This window comes from Cicer arietinum, chromosome 6 (genome assembly GCF_000331145.2).
Source record: "Cicer arietinum cultivar CDC Frontier isolate Library 1 chromosome 6, Cicar.CDCFrontier_v2.0, whole genome shotgun sequence".
In the NCBI taxonomy this organism is placed as follows: domain Eukaryota; kingdom Viridiplantae; phylum Streptophyta; class Magnoliopsida; order Fabales; family Fabaceae; genus Cicer; species Cicer arietinum.
The window spans coordinates 15,900,337-15,918,672 of record NC_021165.2 but is presented as its reverse complement, the minus strand read 5'-3'; the positions used below and the strand labels follow the sequence as shown (position 1 = coordinate 15,918,672).

The window sequence follows — 18,336 nt, the reverse complement described above, 5'->3', positions numbered from 1 at the left end:
ATTTGCAATTTATGGTGGGATTTTTTCACTTTGTTAAGATTATTATAGGTATATATAATATTAATTAGTGGTACACTTGCTAAAAAAATAATTAATCTTGAATTAAAAACATAAAATTACTTACAATTTGATATTTTTATTATTAAAATAACATTTTTCTTATTCACTTATTAAAGTAACATTAATCATGAAATATACGTTATAATTAGGGGTGGAAATCGACTAGTTCGACTGAGATGGGCCTACGTCATATTTAAGTTAGACCAGACTTTTCTTCTAAATAGATAAGACCAATACTTAAAAAAAAAATATATTTAGTTAAAAAAAGTCAGGCTACATGTCACGTAATATGTTTTTAAACTTATTAAGGCGACCTATTTAAATAATTGAAGCCTTCTTTTGAAATTTTTGTTAGATATTTAACTTTAAATAATTTATGCTTATTAACTTTCTTTTGTTTTTCACATAGTTAAATGTATTGTTTTTCACATAATTTATGTGATTTTTAAATTTTTAAATAATTTTTGCAATCAATATTTAAAACATTATAAACATATAATTTAGAAATGTTTATACTTTTTTATGAAACCATCAAATAAATATGCAATTTGAAGCATTTAACACTTAAAAATTTATATTTAATTTATTTGTTGTTAAAAAATTCTAAATTTTATTAAAGGAAAATATTATAATGTTCTAAACATGCATAAAATTTTATTTAAAAATTTAAATTATAAATATGAGTTGACTTGAAAGTAGAGACCAAACACGAAATTATAAATAAGTTTGAGGACTAAAATTGAGAGAAAAAAATAATATAGAAATTAAAAATAAAACTTTAAAATTTTATATGGACTAAAATCTTATTTAAACATAATTAAAAATATATAGTTGAAAGTGTAAGTTATTAGTAGGTGAGAGTTAAGGTGAATTCGAAAAATTGTGTATAAATTATCTACATCCAATTAATTAAAGAAATAATGGGTACACAATTAATTTTGAATAACTTGTCCACAATTTTTATTGAACAAATAGATATTTGACCAATTTTTTTTTATATATAATGTTACAGTTATTAAATTATAAGTTTAATTGCAGTTTTTGTTTTTCAATTTTTTACTCATTCACGAAATTAGTTCATATATTTTAAGGTCAATAGTTTTGATATCTCCTTCAAATTTTTGAACTAAAAAAATATGATTTGACATATTTTAAGTGACATGACCTATAATTTTATAATATAGATCTATATAGATGTATTAATTATTCATATGTCATTAATTAAATTACAAAAGTAAAAAAATTATGAAGTCAAAAGTTAAGTTTTTTTTAAGGTTTTATTGCAATTTCACGAGTGTTATTCATTTTACATTATCATATTATATGTCACGTTATTTACAATATGTTACATCATAATTTTTTAGTTAACAAATCAAAATGAATTATCAAAATTGTCAGATTTTAAAATAGGTAAACATATTTTGTGAATTGAAAAAAAATAAGAGAATTAAAACTGAAATTAAACTTAAATTATATTATTTTTGTTTATATATAAGACTCATTTGATTAAATATCCAAAAAAATTAAAAAATTATATTATATTTATCAATAATACATATTTTATTTTTAAATCTATTGTTCAATTATTAAAAAAAATATATAATTTATTGATAATATATATTTTGATTAAATATAATTTGTTTTTTTTTACATAACATTCTCTTCAATTATTATAATGTAACGAAATATAGTTGATATTTTAATTCTTTACATTTAGTTATAAATATTTTGATATTTCTTGTAATTTGAAGATTATATTATATGAAAAGACAAATTCTGTTTACAAAAGGTTTACCTACATAAAACAGAGTGAGGAGTATTGTTTAGAATAATTAAAGTCTCTTTTTAGGCGACTCAAACTTAGATTCAACAATCAAAACAATTTGTGATGTTTTTGCCCGTGATAAATAACACAACTCTTCTAAAATATTATTTTTATTTTAAATTTAAGTAAAAAGAAAGTCATGTATCTAATTTAAAATTTATACTAAATATATTGATTTTAATTAATTTATTTTTATTTATATTTAAAATTTAATAAAATATATCACAAAGGAACGCGAAACACGAGGCTTAGTTTGAACAATGTTCTTTTTTACTTTTACCCGCTGTGTACGGTCAATTTTCAAATATATATAGGCATTATTAGGCAGAGAAGTTCCTATCAGGTATCAGCACTATGGATATGAATAATTCACTGTCAATACCACCTCTTCCAGTTACAATATGCGTCACCTTCTTGTTTATCTTCATTTTCTTATGGCTACATAGAACCACCAATTCTCGTCTATCTACCAAGACACCATCACCTCCAGAAGCCGGCGGTGCTTGGCCGTTGATCGGCCACCTCCACCTCTTAGGTGGGTCCCAGCCACCTCACGTGACCTTGGGAAACTTAGCCGACAAATACGGACCGATCTTCACCATACGTTTGGGTGTTCATAAAACTTTAGTAGTAAGCAATTCTGAAATGGCCAAACAATGTTTCACAGTAAACGACAGAGCGTTTGCTTCCCGTCCAAAATCTTAGCCTTTGAAATATTAGGCTATAACAATTCTATGATAGGTTTCAGCCTCTACGGTTCCTATTGGCGTACAGTGCGTAAGATATCCACCCTTCATGTTCTTTCCACCCAACAAATACATAAGCTCAAACACGTGATGGAATCAGAAGTGAAAGAGGCGGTGAAAAACAGTTACTCATTTTGGTTAAAGATGAAGAACGAGGGTAGTTCTGAAAGGGCAATTACGGAAATGAAAAAATGGTTTTCGGACATAGCGTTAAACGTTGTGTTTAGAACGGTGATGGGAAAACGTTTTGACGGTAACGAAGAAGAGAATCAACGGATTAGAAAAGCACTTAGGGATTTCTTCGATCTCAGCGGTTCATTTGTTATCTCTGATACGTTGCCGTTTTTGAGATGGTTGGATTTGGATGGAAGTGAGAAGAAAATGAAGAAAACGGCGAAAGAGTTAGATGAGTTTGTTAGTGTTTGGCTTGATCAACACAAACGCAACAAGAATCCTGATGGCGAGCGTGACTTCATGGATGTGCTCCTTTCCACCGTTGATGATCAAGAAATAGACGGTCGTAATGCAGACACCGTAATTAAAGCAACTTGTCTGGTATGTCACTTGCCAATTTCTTCTTTGCTTTATTAAAAAAATATTATATGGAAGAAACATATATGTCCCCACATCTATCTCCATCGTTATCTAGAAGAATCAGAAGAGTCAATTATAAATTTTTAACCATCACACAATTTAATTTATTAATAGGAGAAAATAATATAATTATTTTTATCTTTTTTAAAAATCTTAAATTACTCTCATCAATTTTTATCGGATTTTCTTCTCTTTTCCTTCGATTTTGATGTAGGTTTATCCTTTTCGATTTCTCCATATCATTTTATTGTTGTTTTTATTTCTTTTATTCGAATCATTTTATCTTTCTGTGTTATATGTTGATACAAATTTATTTTTGTTTTTGTGAGTTTATTTATTGCTTTTTGATGAGTATTTAAGATACATTAGTTAATTTTGAAAGGTCTAAGAAATGAATTAAAGTTATAAATTTTGAATTGATCAATTTAAAATATTTCAATTGTTTACTAACGAATGTCTTAATAATTAAAGATAATCAAATTATGACGGCATGCCTATAGTAATTTTAGAAAAGAGAGAAATTAATGTATTTAAAAAAAATTGTGTTTTTAATGTAATTTTGTAGTTTAAAATATTACTTTTATAAAATTATATACAAATATATTAAAAATTATTTTTATGATAATAAAAAAAAACCATTTTTAAACATATTTTCAAAAAATAAATATATTATTTATGTACTTTCAAAACTCCCAAAGTATATTTATGTACTTTCAAAACTCCTAAAATATATTTTGATGATATAAATATATTTTGAGTAACATTGTATTTATGCTCTTTCAAAACTACCAAAATAAATATATTTTATATACATTAAATAGACACTGTTAATTTTTACAATATCAAACAAAATCTAGTGTTTCATTTAAAAATATATATATATTTCTCAACTAACCTGTCATTTATCGAGATTATCCTGTCAAACATAATTATTCTACAAGTACTTCTATATTTTAATAAATGAAATCTATTTTATCATTAAAATTAATGTATCTAATAGTTTTTTTAAATTATGCACAATTCAATTGAAACTAATGACATGCAGAGATCGCTGTTTTTGAAAGGAAAAAAAGTTAACTAACACAATTTTAGCTTTTTCTTAAGTTTCTTATTTAAATAAATTATTGTGTCATTTTTATAATATCTTATATATTTTTAATATATTTTGAGATTTTACATGAACTATCATTTTCTTTTATTTTTGTCTCGGGATTGGGGAAAGGACATTTTTTCTGTTTTCTTCATTTTCTTTTATTGTGTTATTTTTAGGTGCATTGTATTAGAAAAATTGTTTCGTGTTTCGTGTTCATCTAAATCTCAAACATCTTAAAAGATAAAAATATAAAGACTGATGTGATATGAATAGATATAAATATCAAATAAATTGTTAAATGAATGGACGTAAATTATGAGTTTTTGAATATAAAGTTAATATATTTATTACTTACTTTTAGTATAAAAAAGTAAAAAGGCAGGTGTGTGTTTGATGAGCAATTGTAGATCATATCTTAAGCTTGGGGCTGGTAATTTGATTGTAGCAACTATGAAGTGTAACATTCTAACACTATCCTGAACATGATATTGTGCTTGTTTGTAGCATACTAATAAAGTTTTTTCCTATTAAAAGAAAACTTGGGTAAATTATATTTCAGGATTGGTGACTTTAGTCTTTAATTTGCATTTATCTTTATTCATTTTGAGAAGTTATACTAGAAGATAAACATAAAAACAATAGTTGGGTTATTTTGTTTAGTTTTGCATTTTTCTTTATTCATGTAGTCTTTAATTTTGCATTATTTTGTTTTTACTAATTAAATTGATAAAGAAGCACGTAGTCTAAAAAAATAGTAATTTTTGCAGGCACTAATTCTAGCAGGCACAGACACTACGGCAGGAACATTGATTTGGGCTCTATCTTTACTTCTTAACAACCGTGAAGTCCTAAACAAAGCTATTCAAGAATTAGATACACAAATTGGTAAGGAAAAGATGGCAATGGAATCAGATTTGACAAAATTGGAGTATCTCCAAGCCATAATCAAGGAAACTTTACGTTTGTATCCACCTGCACCACTTAATGTACCTCATGAGTCCATTGAAGATTGTACCATCGGTGGATACCATGTGCCTGCTGGCACACGTCTTCTAACTAACCTTTCAAAACTCCAACGAGATCCTATCTTATATTCTGATCCATTAGAGTTTCGTCCAGAGAGATTCCTCACAACGCACAAGGATGTCGATGTTAAGGGACAATATTTTGAGTTGATTCCATTTGGTGCGGGTAGAAGAATGTGTCCTGGAATCTCATTTGGTCTTCAACTAATACAAATAACACTGGCTACTTTATTACACGAGTTTGACATAGTGACTCCAGATGAAGGACCATTAGATATGGTTGAACAGAGCGGACTCACCAACATCAAAGCCTCTCCACTCCAAGTTATTCTCACTCCTCGTCTGTCTACTCAACTTTTTAGTCAAAATTAATGTTTGAAGTTCTACGTCGTATCGTAATAAATAAACACAAATTATCTTAAATAAATGTCTTGTCCAATGCAAATACAATAGAGATTCAATTACTAAATATAATATAATGCATATTAAATTTTACTCATTATCATGTAGTTACTGAATTTAAAAAATCATCGAAAATAATATGTCATTTCAATTTACTTTATTGATTTAATTTTAAAAACATAAAGTATATTGGAGGTACTTGTTGGTATATTAAACATAAGAAAAGAACATGTTTAAATTAGAACCGTAATCTAACAAATAAAGCAGGGACAAATTAGGCAAATTCACGTTAAAAATGGTTGAAAGTGGTGGTTGATTGAATTTTAAAATTGCCCTATCAACAAAATTAATTATAAAGACATTTCAACCTTTATATATTATCATTAAATTATCATTAGTTTTTTCGTGTTACTACAAAAATTATCATTAAATTGAATGCAAAATTTACTCTCGTTGTTTTTTTTTGTCACTTTTTTATGTTAATGATTATTTTTCTCTTTTGTTCCCCCCTTTTTAATCTTCTATTACTTTATTTCTTAATCACTTAAAAGGGAAATATTTTAACAAATAATTTTTTTTGTTTTTTCACCGGAGTTAGTATGAGTGTTTAAAACAAAATGACTTTAATGCAAGATTTGGATTTTTGTCTTTTTAGGTTTTTAAAAAGGATGATAAATAAATTTAATGAGAAGAATATGAAAGAATGGTGAAACAAATGTCTAAGTCCAAATAATTTACCATGTGAAAATCAAATAAATCATGCAGAATAGGATCTAAAGCAATCTAAACCCATAAAAAAATACATGCTAAAAAAATAAATTACTTCAGAAATAGAACTGACAAAACATCAAAAAAATGTTTATTATAACTGAAAAAAATATCAAAAAAGAAATTCCTTCATCAAGAAAAATTACATGTTTTCTTTATATTAGCAACAATAAAAAACATAAATTCAAATAGACTTCTAACTAGAAAATGAAGATTCCAATAAGTACATGCAACCATACTCTTATCTTGTGATAATTGGGAAGAGAATATGTTGAATATACCTCATATTAATTGTTATTATTATGAAAGAATTAATTAATATTTACAATAGAGATTTCCTAATTTATATAGGAGCTATCAAACTTAACTTCCTAAGAGAATAATTAGGAAATGGTTAATAGCCTAACTAACTAACTTTGACTAGGTACAAATACAACTAAGCCCCCCTCAAGCTCGAGTAGTGAGGCCTAACTTGGAAATAAGAAAGGGGAAGAATCTAAGGCCTTAGTAAAAATATCTGTCAGCTGAAGATGACTAGAAATAGGGAGAAGATGAAATAGTCCTTGTTGCAACTTTTTCTGACGATATGGTAGTCCAAATCAATATGTTTAGTCCGCTCATGGAATGAAGAATTAGATGCGATATGCATTGCAGACTGATTGTCGCAGTACAGCAGGGCTGGTGCAATAGTTGGCAATTTGAAGTCATTAAGGAGGTAAGTGAGCCATTGTATTTCGCACACCGTTGACGCCATTGCTCGATATTCCGCCTCAGAAGAAGATTTAGAAACTGTAGGTTGCTTTTCGGACTTCCATGAAATGAGAGAATCGCCCAAAAAAATACAAAACCCGCTCACTATCACAGAAAGCTTTAAGTTGAACAGAGGATGAAGAAGACAACATAATGCCTTGTGCTGGTGATAATTTGAGATAACGAAGAATTTGTATGGCAGCGTCATAATGAAATTTTGTAGGGTTGGACATAAATTGGGAAAGTTGTTGTATTGTATAACTAATATCTAGTCGTGTATTTGTCAAGTAGATCAGCTTTCCAATGAGTCTTCTGTAGGATGCTGGATCAGTGAGAGGTTGGCCTAAATCCTTGCTGAATTTAGATGTTTTCTGCATAGGTACAGAGCATGGTTTAGAGGCAAGCATACCAACATCAGATAAAATATCTAAAGTATATTTTCTTTGGGAAATATGTATACCAGATTTGGACCTAGCAATTTCAAGGCCAAGAAAGTATTTCAAGTGGCCCAAATCTTTAATTTTGAAAGTACAGTTCAAAAAGGTTTTAATTTCGAATATTTCATCGATGTTGTTTCCATAAATTATGATGTCATCAACATATATCAATAAGGCAGTAAAGAACGAGGAAATGGATTTAATGAATAAAGAGTGATCTGAATTAGATTGAGTATACCCTTTTAAAATGAGAGCAAAGGAAAGTCTAGCAAACCATTGCCTACTGGACTGTTTTAAACCATAAAGAGACTTGTGAAGTTTGCAAACAATATTTGGATTATGAGCCAGTAACCCAGAGGGCAATTGCATATAGACTTCCTCTTCTAAATTGCCATGTAAAAAAGCATTATGAACATCTAACTGATGCAAATGTCAATTATGAGATTATGCAAGAGCAAGTAAGAGTCTTACAGTAGTGAGTTTGGCTACAGGTGAGTAAGTATCAAAATAATCAATGTCTTCAATTTGATTGAAACATTTGGCAACAATACGTGCCTTATAACGTTCTATAGAACCATCAACGTTATATTTTACCTTATAAACCCATCGACAACCTATGGGCTTCTTACCTTGTGGTAACTCAGTAAGAGTCCAAGTGTTGTTCTGATCAAGTGTTGTTAGTTCAGACTGCATGGCCTGAGTCCAATTACTGTATGTGACAGCCTGTTTAAAGCTGGTAGGTTCACGAACAACAGAAATAAAGGAAATGAAATGATAGAAATAAGGTGACAATTTAGAATAAGATAAGACATGGGATAAAGGATACAATGTATCAGACTTATGGTGCCTAGCATGTGCAAAATTACACTCAAAATCGTGTAAGTAAGCAGGGGCCTTCTTAGACCTGGAAGACCTACGAAGAGTATCTGGATGCGCATCAAAATCAAATACATGAGAAGTATGTAAATTGTTAGGACTAGTATCAAGACTAGATGAAGCAGACAGAGTACTGTCGTTAGTGGAGTTATTAACAGAAACAGTATTAGGCAAAGGCATGTCAGTATCATCAAACAAAATAAAAGAGTCATGAGAATCATCATTAATATGTAAGGAAGTAGAATTAGGATTAGCATATGGAAAAACATGTTCATAAAAAACTATATTCCTAGAAACAAAGGTGGCATGAGTATGTAAATCAAACATCAAATAACCTTTAGTTCCTTCTCTAAAGCCAAGGAAAATGCACTTGTTGGCCCTTGGATCGAGTTTAGTTCTATGGTGAAGCAAAGTGGAAGCATAAGCAAGACAACCAAAAACCTTCAAATCCATAAAGGTAGGAGATTGTTTATATAACATTTCAAAATGGGTCTTATTATGTAAAACATGAGTAGTTAACCTATTAATAAGAAAAACAGCATGATTAATAGCAAAAGACCAAAAATTCTTGGGTAGTTTAGAGTGGAAAAGAAGTGATCTAGTCACATTAAGAAGATGACGATGTTTCCTTTCAACAATTGAGTTTTGTTGGGGTGTCTCAACACAAGAGGTTTGATGCATTATGCCCAAACTAGAATAAAATGGAGGCATGTTGAATTCAATCTCATTATCACTGCGGATTTTCTGGACTTTTGTATTGAATTGTGTTGAAACAAAGGAAACAAAGTTTTGAAGGAGCATACGAGTTTCAGATTTAGCATGCATTAAAAATAACCAAGTAAATCGTGAATAATCGTCAACAATAGTTAGAAAATATTGATGACCATCAAAAGAAGGGACACTAATAGGACCCAAATTATCAACATGTATAAGATCAAAATATGTAAAGAAACACTTTCACTAAGGGGAAAGGGGAGTTTAGACATTTTTCCAAATGACAAGAGTCACAAATCAGATTTTTATTAACTGAAATGTAAGGAAATTGTTTACACATTTGTTGTAACACAGTTATTGATGGATGGCCTAATCTAAAATGTCAAACATCAAATTTATGTGGTAAGGTAGCATTAACAAAGTCAATACAATGGTCATTAGAAATAGGACCAGATTCAGTAGACAAAACTATAGCAGAGGCAGGAATATGATCAAGAATATAAAGACTATTACGATGCTCCACATGCCCAATAGTCTTCTGGGTATGCAAATCCTGAATTGTACAAATGCTCTTAGAAAATAAGATTTTGCAATGCAAATCATTCGTGAGTTTTGAAATAGATATTAACTGAAATTGAACTGAGGAATAAACAACACATTTTGCAAGTAAAGATTAGAAGTAAAGTAAACATGTCCGAAAAAATGCGCAAGAATAGACGAACCATTTGGAAATATAATAGCAACGGGTTCAATTTGTTTAATTGAAGAAAAACATTTAATATAGGGACAAACATGATCGGAGGCCCCCGAATCCATAATCCATAGAGAAAGACGATTAGAAACGAAACCTGTATTGGAAATACTTGATACTATGTGATTGGATTGATCTGGAACGGAATTCTTGGTGGTAGCATCAGATTTAGAATGATGTAATAGATTAATCAAAATCTGATAATCTTCTTTGCTAAAGTGTTTGTTGGAATCGGGCTGCTGTGGAGGCTGGGAGAGAAAATAATTCTTGGAATCATTTGTTGAAGACAAATTTGCAAATTGGTTTTTACGATAACCCGGTGGAAAGCCATGTTTGAAATAACATGTGTCTACGGTGTGATTATTTTTATGGCAATGAGTACAAAACATGGAAGGACGAGGCTGGCCACGACCACAGCCACGACCTTGATTGGAATTGTTGGGAGTATTGATATTAAAAGCAACAACAGTATCAGGTGGATTGTGGGTTGAATTGGGAACAAGGTCTTGTTGAACAACAAGATAATACACTTTGCTAATTGAAGGTAAATGATCCATGAATAAAATCTGTGTGCGAACGTTATTGTAATTTTCATTCAAACCTTTTAGAAAATAAGAGATATATTCTTCATGCTTGAAATCACGAACTGTTGTGTTGAGCTTGCAAGAACAAGGAATAGGGCATGTGCATGATGGTGTTGGGCGAAGATCCTCCAATTCATCCCAAAGAATCTTCAAATCAGTGAAATAGCTAGACAAAGAGTGTTCACCTTGCTTGATTGAATGGAGATCACGGAGGAGATCAGAAAATCGAAAATGATTTCCTTGAGTGAAACGATCACGGAGATCAGCCCATAACTCTGATGTTGAATCAATGCAGATGGTACTCTGCGATATATGGGGAGATAGGGTTTTTGTTATCCAAGAGATGACCATGTTGTTGCATCTTTCTCAAACCTCAAAATCTGAATTCGTGGATAAGGGCTGAGGCAAGGTACCATTGATAAACCGAATTTTGTTCTTGGATGAAAGAGCACGACGCATCAATTTGCTCCATGTGTGATAGTTGTTGTCATTTAAAAGAACCGAAACCACAGTTGCGCCGAGGTTCTCGTCGGGATGCAAAAAATAAAGGATTCTTGGATTTAATAATGAGTCTTTGGATGAAGACAAAGAAGGGGAAATTTCTGAATCAGAGGAAGAAGCCTCATGTTCATCTGTCATTTGAAGATGGTGAAGGAGAAGTATGAGGGAAAGTAAAGGTAAAGGTAAAGTGAGGGAAAGTAAAGGTAAAGGTAAAGTGGGGGAAAGTAAAGGTAAAGGTAAAGTGAGGAAACGCAGAAAAAATTTACACTGATATCATGTTATCTTGTGATAATTGGGAAGAGAATATGTTAAATATATCTTATATTAATTGTTATTATTATGAAAGAATTAATTGATATTTACAATAGAGATTTCCTAATTTATATATCAAACTTAACTTCCTAAGAGAATAATTAAGAAATGGTTAATAGCCTAACTAACTAACTTTGACTAGGTACAAATATAACTAAGACATACAAATACAACTCAAATAAGTGGAAACAAATGAAAGGAAATCAGTAAAGAACACAAAACATAGACATTATCTTTTTCAATGTGGTGGCAACGATTCCGATTTGGTGGTTTCCATTAAACACCTCAATCAAAAAATTAATTATGTGTTTTCTAGAGATTGGCGAGGACAATTTAGTATTGATCGGGATTTACAGAAAAACAATTGAGAGTAGTCGGAAAACTCACATCTATACTTAATTTACTTTTAAGATTGTTCCTTTCGAAATTATAATGATAGAAAGATATACCATAAAGAGAGAATGTAATATGTAATTTTTTTGCCAAAGGAGTGGTGGATGGCCGACAACTGCTAGGATTTGGGAAGAAGAGAGATGACTTGAAGAGGGAGAACGAAAAATTAAAGTCAAGAAGAAAAAAATGGGGTTAAAATAAATTGGCAATTTTATTTTTCTTTTGACAAGGTTGTTAATTAATTTCTTTAGAATTTCACTTATGCATAGTCACAAAACATTCATGTTAAAAAATCCTCCTTCATCAAATAAAAAAAAAAAAAAAAGTTTCTCTTGTACATTAAAATGAATGAAAAATAAATTGGAAAACAATTTTAAAAAAATTCACTTACCATAAATTATCGTTAACATAATAATTATCATGTATGAAACAAAATTTCAATTATAAAAAAATTCATGTAATATCATTACAAGATAGATTTGTATTTAAAAAATAATTTTGAATATTATTGTATACAAAATAAGTTATCATTAATAAATTCAAAATAATTATCATACTTAAGACAAATTATCACTTATAATATTGAACTATCACATATGAAATATATTTCCATTGATAAAAATTACAAAATAAGTATCATATTTTAATTAATTTATTATTGATGAAATTGAACTATCATTTATAAATTTAACATATTATTATAGATATCAATTTTCTAGACATAAGAGAATGGTTCAACTCATGACGATTTATTCAAAACTTAACATTCGACGCGTATTCAACAATTAATTAATAATTATTAATAATTAATTTGATTAATTAATCTAGGTTTTTTTTAAGTAACCCTCCCTTGAAAAAAAAACACTAATATGCGTCATCTTCAAATTTATATACCAATCTATCTTAATTTTTGAACTAGTAAATGGTCATCTATTGAACAAACGACTTATTGAAAGACACGTCCATTTGAAATGGCAACTTTATAAAACATTGGAAATTTTATTTTTATTGTTGTTTTTATTTTCATAAAGGATAAGAATGTTTCCATTTGAAATGGTGAGTTCTTACCTCTTTTTTTTTTGCATTATTTTAAAATGAAAAAGTATAATAAAATAATTAATAATAATTTAATTTAATAAAATTTCTAAAAATAATAAACACACAAAATATAAACAAAATATTAGCAAGATCGACTAGAGTTTTTAGTAATATTTGATTAACGTTTTGAATATAATCGGTTATTCAACATAGTCTATATTTTCGTGGCTTTTTTTCCTATATCGTCAATTTCAATTCTAATTCGATGAGATATTTGGACGACCTTTTTTAAGTTATTGCATTTCAAAGTTATGATACAATATTTCACTTTCATATGGGGTTTGTTACCCTTCATTGGACATAGTTGATATATTGTTTCAACCTTTTTATAAGTTGTCTAATAAAGATCGTTCAAATAGTATCCCATATTAGAATTGCACTGGACGATAGAGAAAAATAGCAAAAAAAATGTAGTATATGTTAGATAACTAATCATACTAAAACAAAAATATTAGGCTTAAATATTTGATTTGTCTCTGTAAATTCGTGTCTTTCTGATTTTCGTTCCCGTAAATTTGTCTTCAATTTAAACTCTGTAATTTCAATTTAGTTTTAATATTATCCTTGCTAATAATTTGTGTTAAAAAAGCTTTTGTGACAAACAGAAGAGTGACGTGAGAGTCTTTAACATGATAATAGTTGATAATATGTCAAATATTTGACAACTAGGTATATTTATGAGGACTAAATCACAAATTCTCAAACTTGCAAAACCTAAAATATGAAATCCCATTTCTTCTTCTTTTTCTCCTTTGTGCAACCTAAAATCTCAGCTATTCTCAAATTTTCATATACTTCTTCGTTCAACCATAACATCATTTTTGTCAGCAACAAACTCAACTCGTTTTTAATTATTTAAATGTAGGTGTAGGTAAACAATGCATATATTCATCTCAAACACACATGAAAATCTTAAACAACGATTTTAGAGATATCTTCATTGAGATGGGACTAATTTTTCTTAAATATGTGATTTTTATATTTATTAATTGTAGTTAGAATTTACATTTACTAGAAAAACTGATTTTAGTGTTGGCCTCTGACACCGACGTTACTATTGTCAATTTAGCGTCGGTCCAACGAACGCTAAATTAATAAACCATTTTTTATTTGTCTTCATTAATAAATTGTGTCGGACAACCGATGTTGCTCTAAATATGTCTAACGCTTGATGTTTTAATATTGTATTCAACTTGTTAGTGTCACATGACCGATGCTATACATTTTTTTGGATAAAATTAAATATATTACTTTTTTCTCAATAAACTTTATCATATACCCTAACTCTATTTTTTTTCCTCACCCTCACTCTTTTTTTTTTCTCACTCTTTTTCACACACATTGTCGTTCCCGCTCACCCTGACCATTTTCTTTCCATTACCATCACCCTCTCTAACGACGACATCCATGCCAGCGGCAATAAGTTCACGATTCGTCTTCTTTCTATCACGATTCCTTATATGCTACTCACTCACCAGAAAACCCAGCATCACCGAAAGAAAAACCTCTTTCTCATTTGCTCTCAATCACTTCCTCATTCACCACCCAGTGTCGCAAACCCACGACCGCTACCATCATATGTGTTTTTTTCTCAGATTCACCACAAATCTATTAATCCTTGGTATGTTATCAATTGTTCTAATTTTATGATTTTCGTAAAAAATATATTTATGATGAATTTCTATTTTTGCAATACCAATTTCATTTTGTAAATATAAATTTAGGTATTTCTCTTTTTTCAATAGAAATTTAGGGATTTCTTTTTTCTCTAAATTTTTTGTGTAGAAATTTAGGTTTTATTTTTTTGATAGAGCTCTTTTTCTTTTGAAATGTTGTTGTTTACTTTTATCTTTAAAATCAACATATAACTTATTAATTTTGAATTTATTTTTCTTTTAGCAGTTTAATATGTATGAGGCTTTCTAATAACATCTTACAAAGTCACATGCATAAGGTATGATTTTTTGTTTGTTTCTATTATGTGTGTTTATACTTGTTTCTAACGTAATCATTCTTCTTTGCTTCTGTCTTTGTGTTTATATATTACTTTTTATATGTTCTATTATTATGATAATAATGTAATATTTAGAATTGGCATGATATTATATCTCTTTATCGCTCAAAAAAAAGTATATTTCCTATAGTTTTGAGAATTTCCATCTTATGTGGTCTTAATCATTAAATTATTTTGCTTATCATAATGTTGTGTTAGTAATTGTTATTGAATCATAAGAGAAATATGTAATTAAATTCTAAAATATAAATATAAGCATAGTTTTGACATTAGCATCTTTTTGATTCATAGATATCATAGTTGTATGTTATTCTTGAAGAGTTTTACATATTTCACCTTTACTTTGTCCAAAGCCATTTTTCTATCACTTTCTCATATATGATACTTGTTTATGTTAGCTATTGGAATTTTTTTGTCCTCTACTATTTTTAATAATGTGACATTCTCATTAACTTATTTTTATTATTAATATTATTTATATATGAAAATACTATAAATAATTTTATTTTATTTTACTTACATATATTAAAATATTTAAAATTATTTTTTTGTAAATATTTATTATGCATTTATCATAGCTAACTTTTTTTTAATAATTTAAAATTTTAAAAAATTTATATTAAATAATTAAATTTTTATTAATTTTATTTTAAATACCCTAATATTATATTTCATATTCAAATTTCTCACATTGTTAATAATATCTGATATTTATTTTACTTTATTATTTATATATTAAAATAATAAAGGTAAGTTTAATTTATTGTATTTAAAAAATAAAATAGTTAAAACTAAATTTATGTTATTTTATTTATAAAATAAATTATTTTATGCAACAATAATGTAAAACTTTAAAATATTTATTTTTTAAAATTTTAAATTTTTAGTACTTTAATTTTATTATTTATTTTATTTTTACATATTTTTAATATCAATATAAATAAATTTGTTTAGTTTTAGTGTTAACTTTAAACTATGGTATTATTTAAATATTTTAATTTATAAATAAAATACAATAAATTTACTTTTTATATTTTAATATATAAATATTAATTTATTTTAGAAATGAAATAAACTTTAAATATTTTTAATAAGTTTTAATTTTAAATATTTTAATATATATATATAAGATAATAAATTGATTTTTAATATTTAATATATAAATAAAATTAATAACAAAAATAAGTTAAGGAGAGTGTCATACCACAAAAAGTAAGTAACGGGGGACAAAAAATCCCAATAATTAGTTAATAGGGAATCAATAAATCGAATTTAAAAATGAAAAGAAAAATAAGAGAATAAAAAATGCATTTAAACCTTATTAAAATTTAGGATGTTTTCTTTCAATTAAACTAACATAGCAGTAGGGGTGGGAATATGTCAGGCCAGGTCAGACTTTGAAAGGTCTGAGTCTGACCTACGATGAATTTTTGAGGCCTAAGCCTGGCCTACGACCTATGATAGGCTTTTTTTCCGGTCTGAGCCTGGCCTACGGCCTACCATGGTCTGGCATGTAAGCCTATTTAAAAGCCTTATTCACATTAAAAATAACTTTTCTAACAAAATAATTTAAAAAAATATGAAACAAACACCCTTTAAACTCTAAAAAATTATTTTTTGTTTAAAAGAATAAATTTTTTTATTAAAACAAACGCACCCATTATTATCTTTCAAAAAAAGTGGTCTCAAACAAACTCATATTATTACCTCTCAAACAAATCCTCTCGTACAACATCATATTTAGTAATAATATATATATATATATATATATATATAGCTACATGATGCTCTACACATATCGATTTATATATTCTCCATATACCAATACTAATGTGTATATGTATATATATTAAATAAAAAAATGATTTTTTTAACAAAATAATTTTTAAAAAATATGAAACAAATACCTTTTAAACCCTAAAAAATAGTTTTTGGTTTAAAAGAATAAATTTTTTATTGAAACAAACGCACTTATTATTATCTCTCAAACAACTCATAATATTACCTCTAAACAAATCCTCTCAAACAACTCGGAATATTACCTCTCAAACAAACTCATATTCAGTAATAATAAACAATTAGGGTTTTTAAATTTATATACTAATAATATATATAAAGATAACAAATAAATAGTATTGGTTTTTATAAAATATAAAGTAACAAATAAATAATATCGGTTTTTATAAAAAATATGTTGTTTTCATACATATTTGTTGGAGTGAGTGCAATGGAAATTAGAAGAAGAAAAAATAGAGAATGAAATACATATAAAATATATATATGCCGGTCTGTCAGTCCTAATAGGCTTTTTTATAAGCCTGAGCCTGACCTATTTACATAAATAGGCTTTAAAAACAGCTTGAGCCTGACCTTTTTATTAAACAGGTCAGGCCAAACCATAAGTAGATCAGACCATAGGCCCCTGGACGGCCTAGCATATTCTCATTCCTGGGCAAAAAATAAAACAGTTTTATAATACTTTGCAGTCATTAATTCTAGCTGGCACAAACACTACAACGTCAACATTAACTTGGGCTCTATCTTTAGTTTTCAACAATCGTGAAGTTCTCCACAAAGCCATACACGAATTAGATACCCAAATTGTTAGAGAAAGGAAGGCAATGGAATCAGATTTGAAGAAGTTAGAGTATTATCAAGGAAACAATGCGTTTGTATCCGCCCGCACCACTCAACCTACCTCATGAGTCCATTGAAGATTGTATAGTGGGTGGATACGATGTACCCATTGGCATGCATCTCCTAACCAACATTTTAAAACTCCAACGGGATCATTTGTTATATTCTGATTCATTGGAGTTTCGACTAGAGAGATTCTTCACAACACACAAAGATGTCGATATCAAAGGACAAAATTTTGAATTGATTCCATTTGACACGGGTAGAAGAATGTGTCATGGAATCTCGTTTGGTCTTAAACTTATTCAAATAACATTTGCTACTTTGTCGCATGGATTGAACATAGTGGCTCCAAATGGAGAACTGGTTGATATGGTTGAAGAAAGTGGACTAACCAACATCAAAGCGTCTCCACTCAAGATGATTTTCACTCCTCGTATATCAACTCAAGTTTATAGTAAGAATTAATACTTAGAGACTTTACGTTCCATTTGGAGATAAATAAACTTGAGATGGAGATTTGTTTTGATTAGACGCAAGTACTAAATAAAAACATCCCATTATTAAATAAATTTGTGCTCATAATTAAAATTAGTTTCTAAATTTAGAATTAGAATTTTTCAAGAAAAACTTAATTTCGTTGGAATGAATTTATTTAAACATGATATTGAATTTGGAATTCTATTTATAGATTAATATATATTTAGTGTGTAACTCGTGTGTCGCACATGGATACATTATGATTTTGATAAATAT

General features: G+C 28.2%; 2 protein-coding genes and 1 pseudogene across 2 annotated transcripts; 2 read left to right on the top strand and 1 right to left on the bottom strand.

Annotated features, from left to right (window-relative positions):
* The first annotated feature begins 2,117 nt into the window (after positions 1–2,117).
* LOC101489537 (cytochrome P450 CYP82D47-like) lies at positions 2,118–5,842 on the top strand (annotated as a pseudogene).
* Positions 5,843–9,672: 3,830 nt separating this feature from the next.
* Positions 9,673–14,338, bottom strand: LOC140920643 (uncharacterized). Its single transcript, XM_073369442.1, has 4 exons — positions 14,288–14,338; positions 10,998–11,393; positions 10,083–10,928; positions 9,673–9,843 (listed from the first exon to the last, which is right to left on the bottom strand). The coding sequence occupies exons 1-4, from the start codon at positions 14,336–14,338 to the stop codon at positions 9,673–9,675; spliced, it is 1,464 nt and encodes a 487-aa protein (XP_073225543.1).
* A 3,269-nt stretch (positions 14,339–17,607) lies between these two features.
* Positions 17,608–18,048, top strand: LOC140920642 (cytochrome P450 82A3-like). The gene has a single exon (XM_073369441.1). It carries the CDS (start codon positions 17,608–17,610, stop codon positions 18,046–18,048), a length of 441 nt encoding a protein of 146 aa, XP_073225542.1.
* The last annotated feature ends 288 nt before the right edge of the window (positions 18,049–18,336 follow it).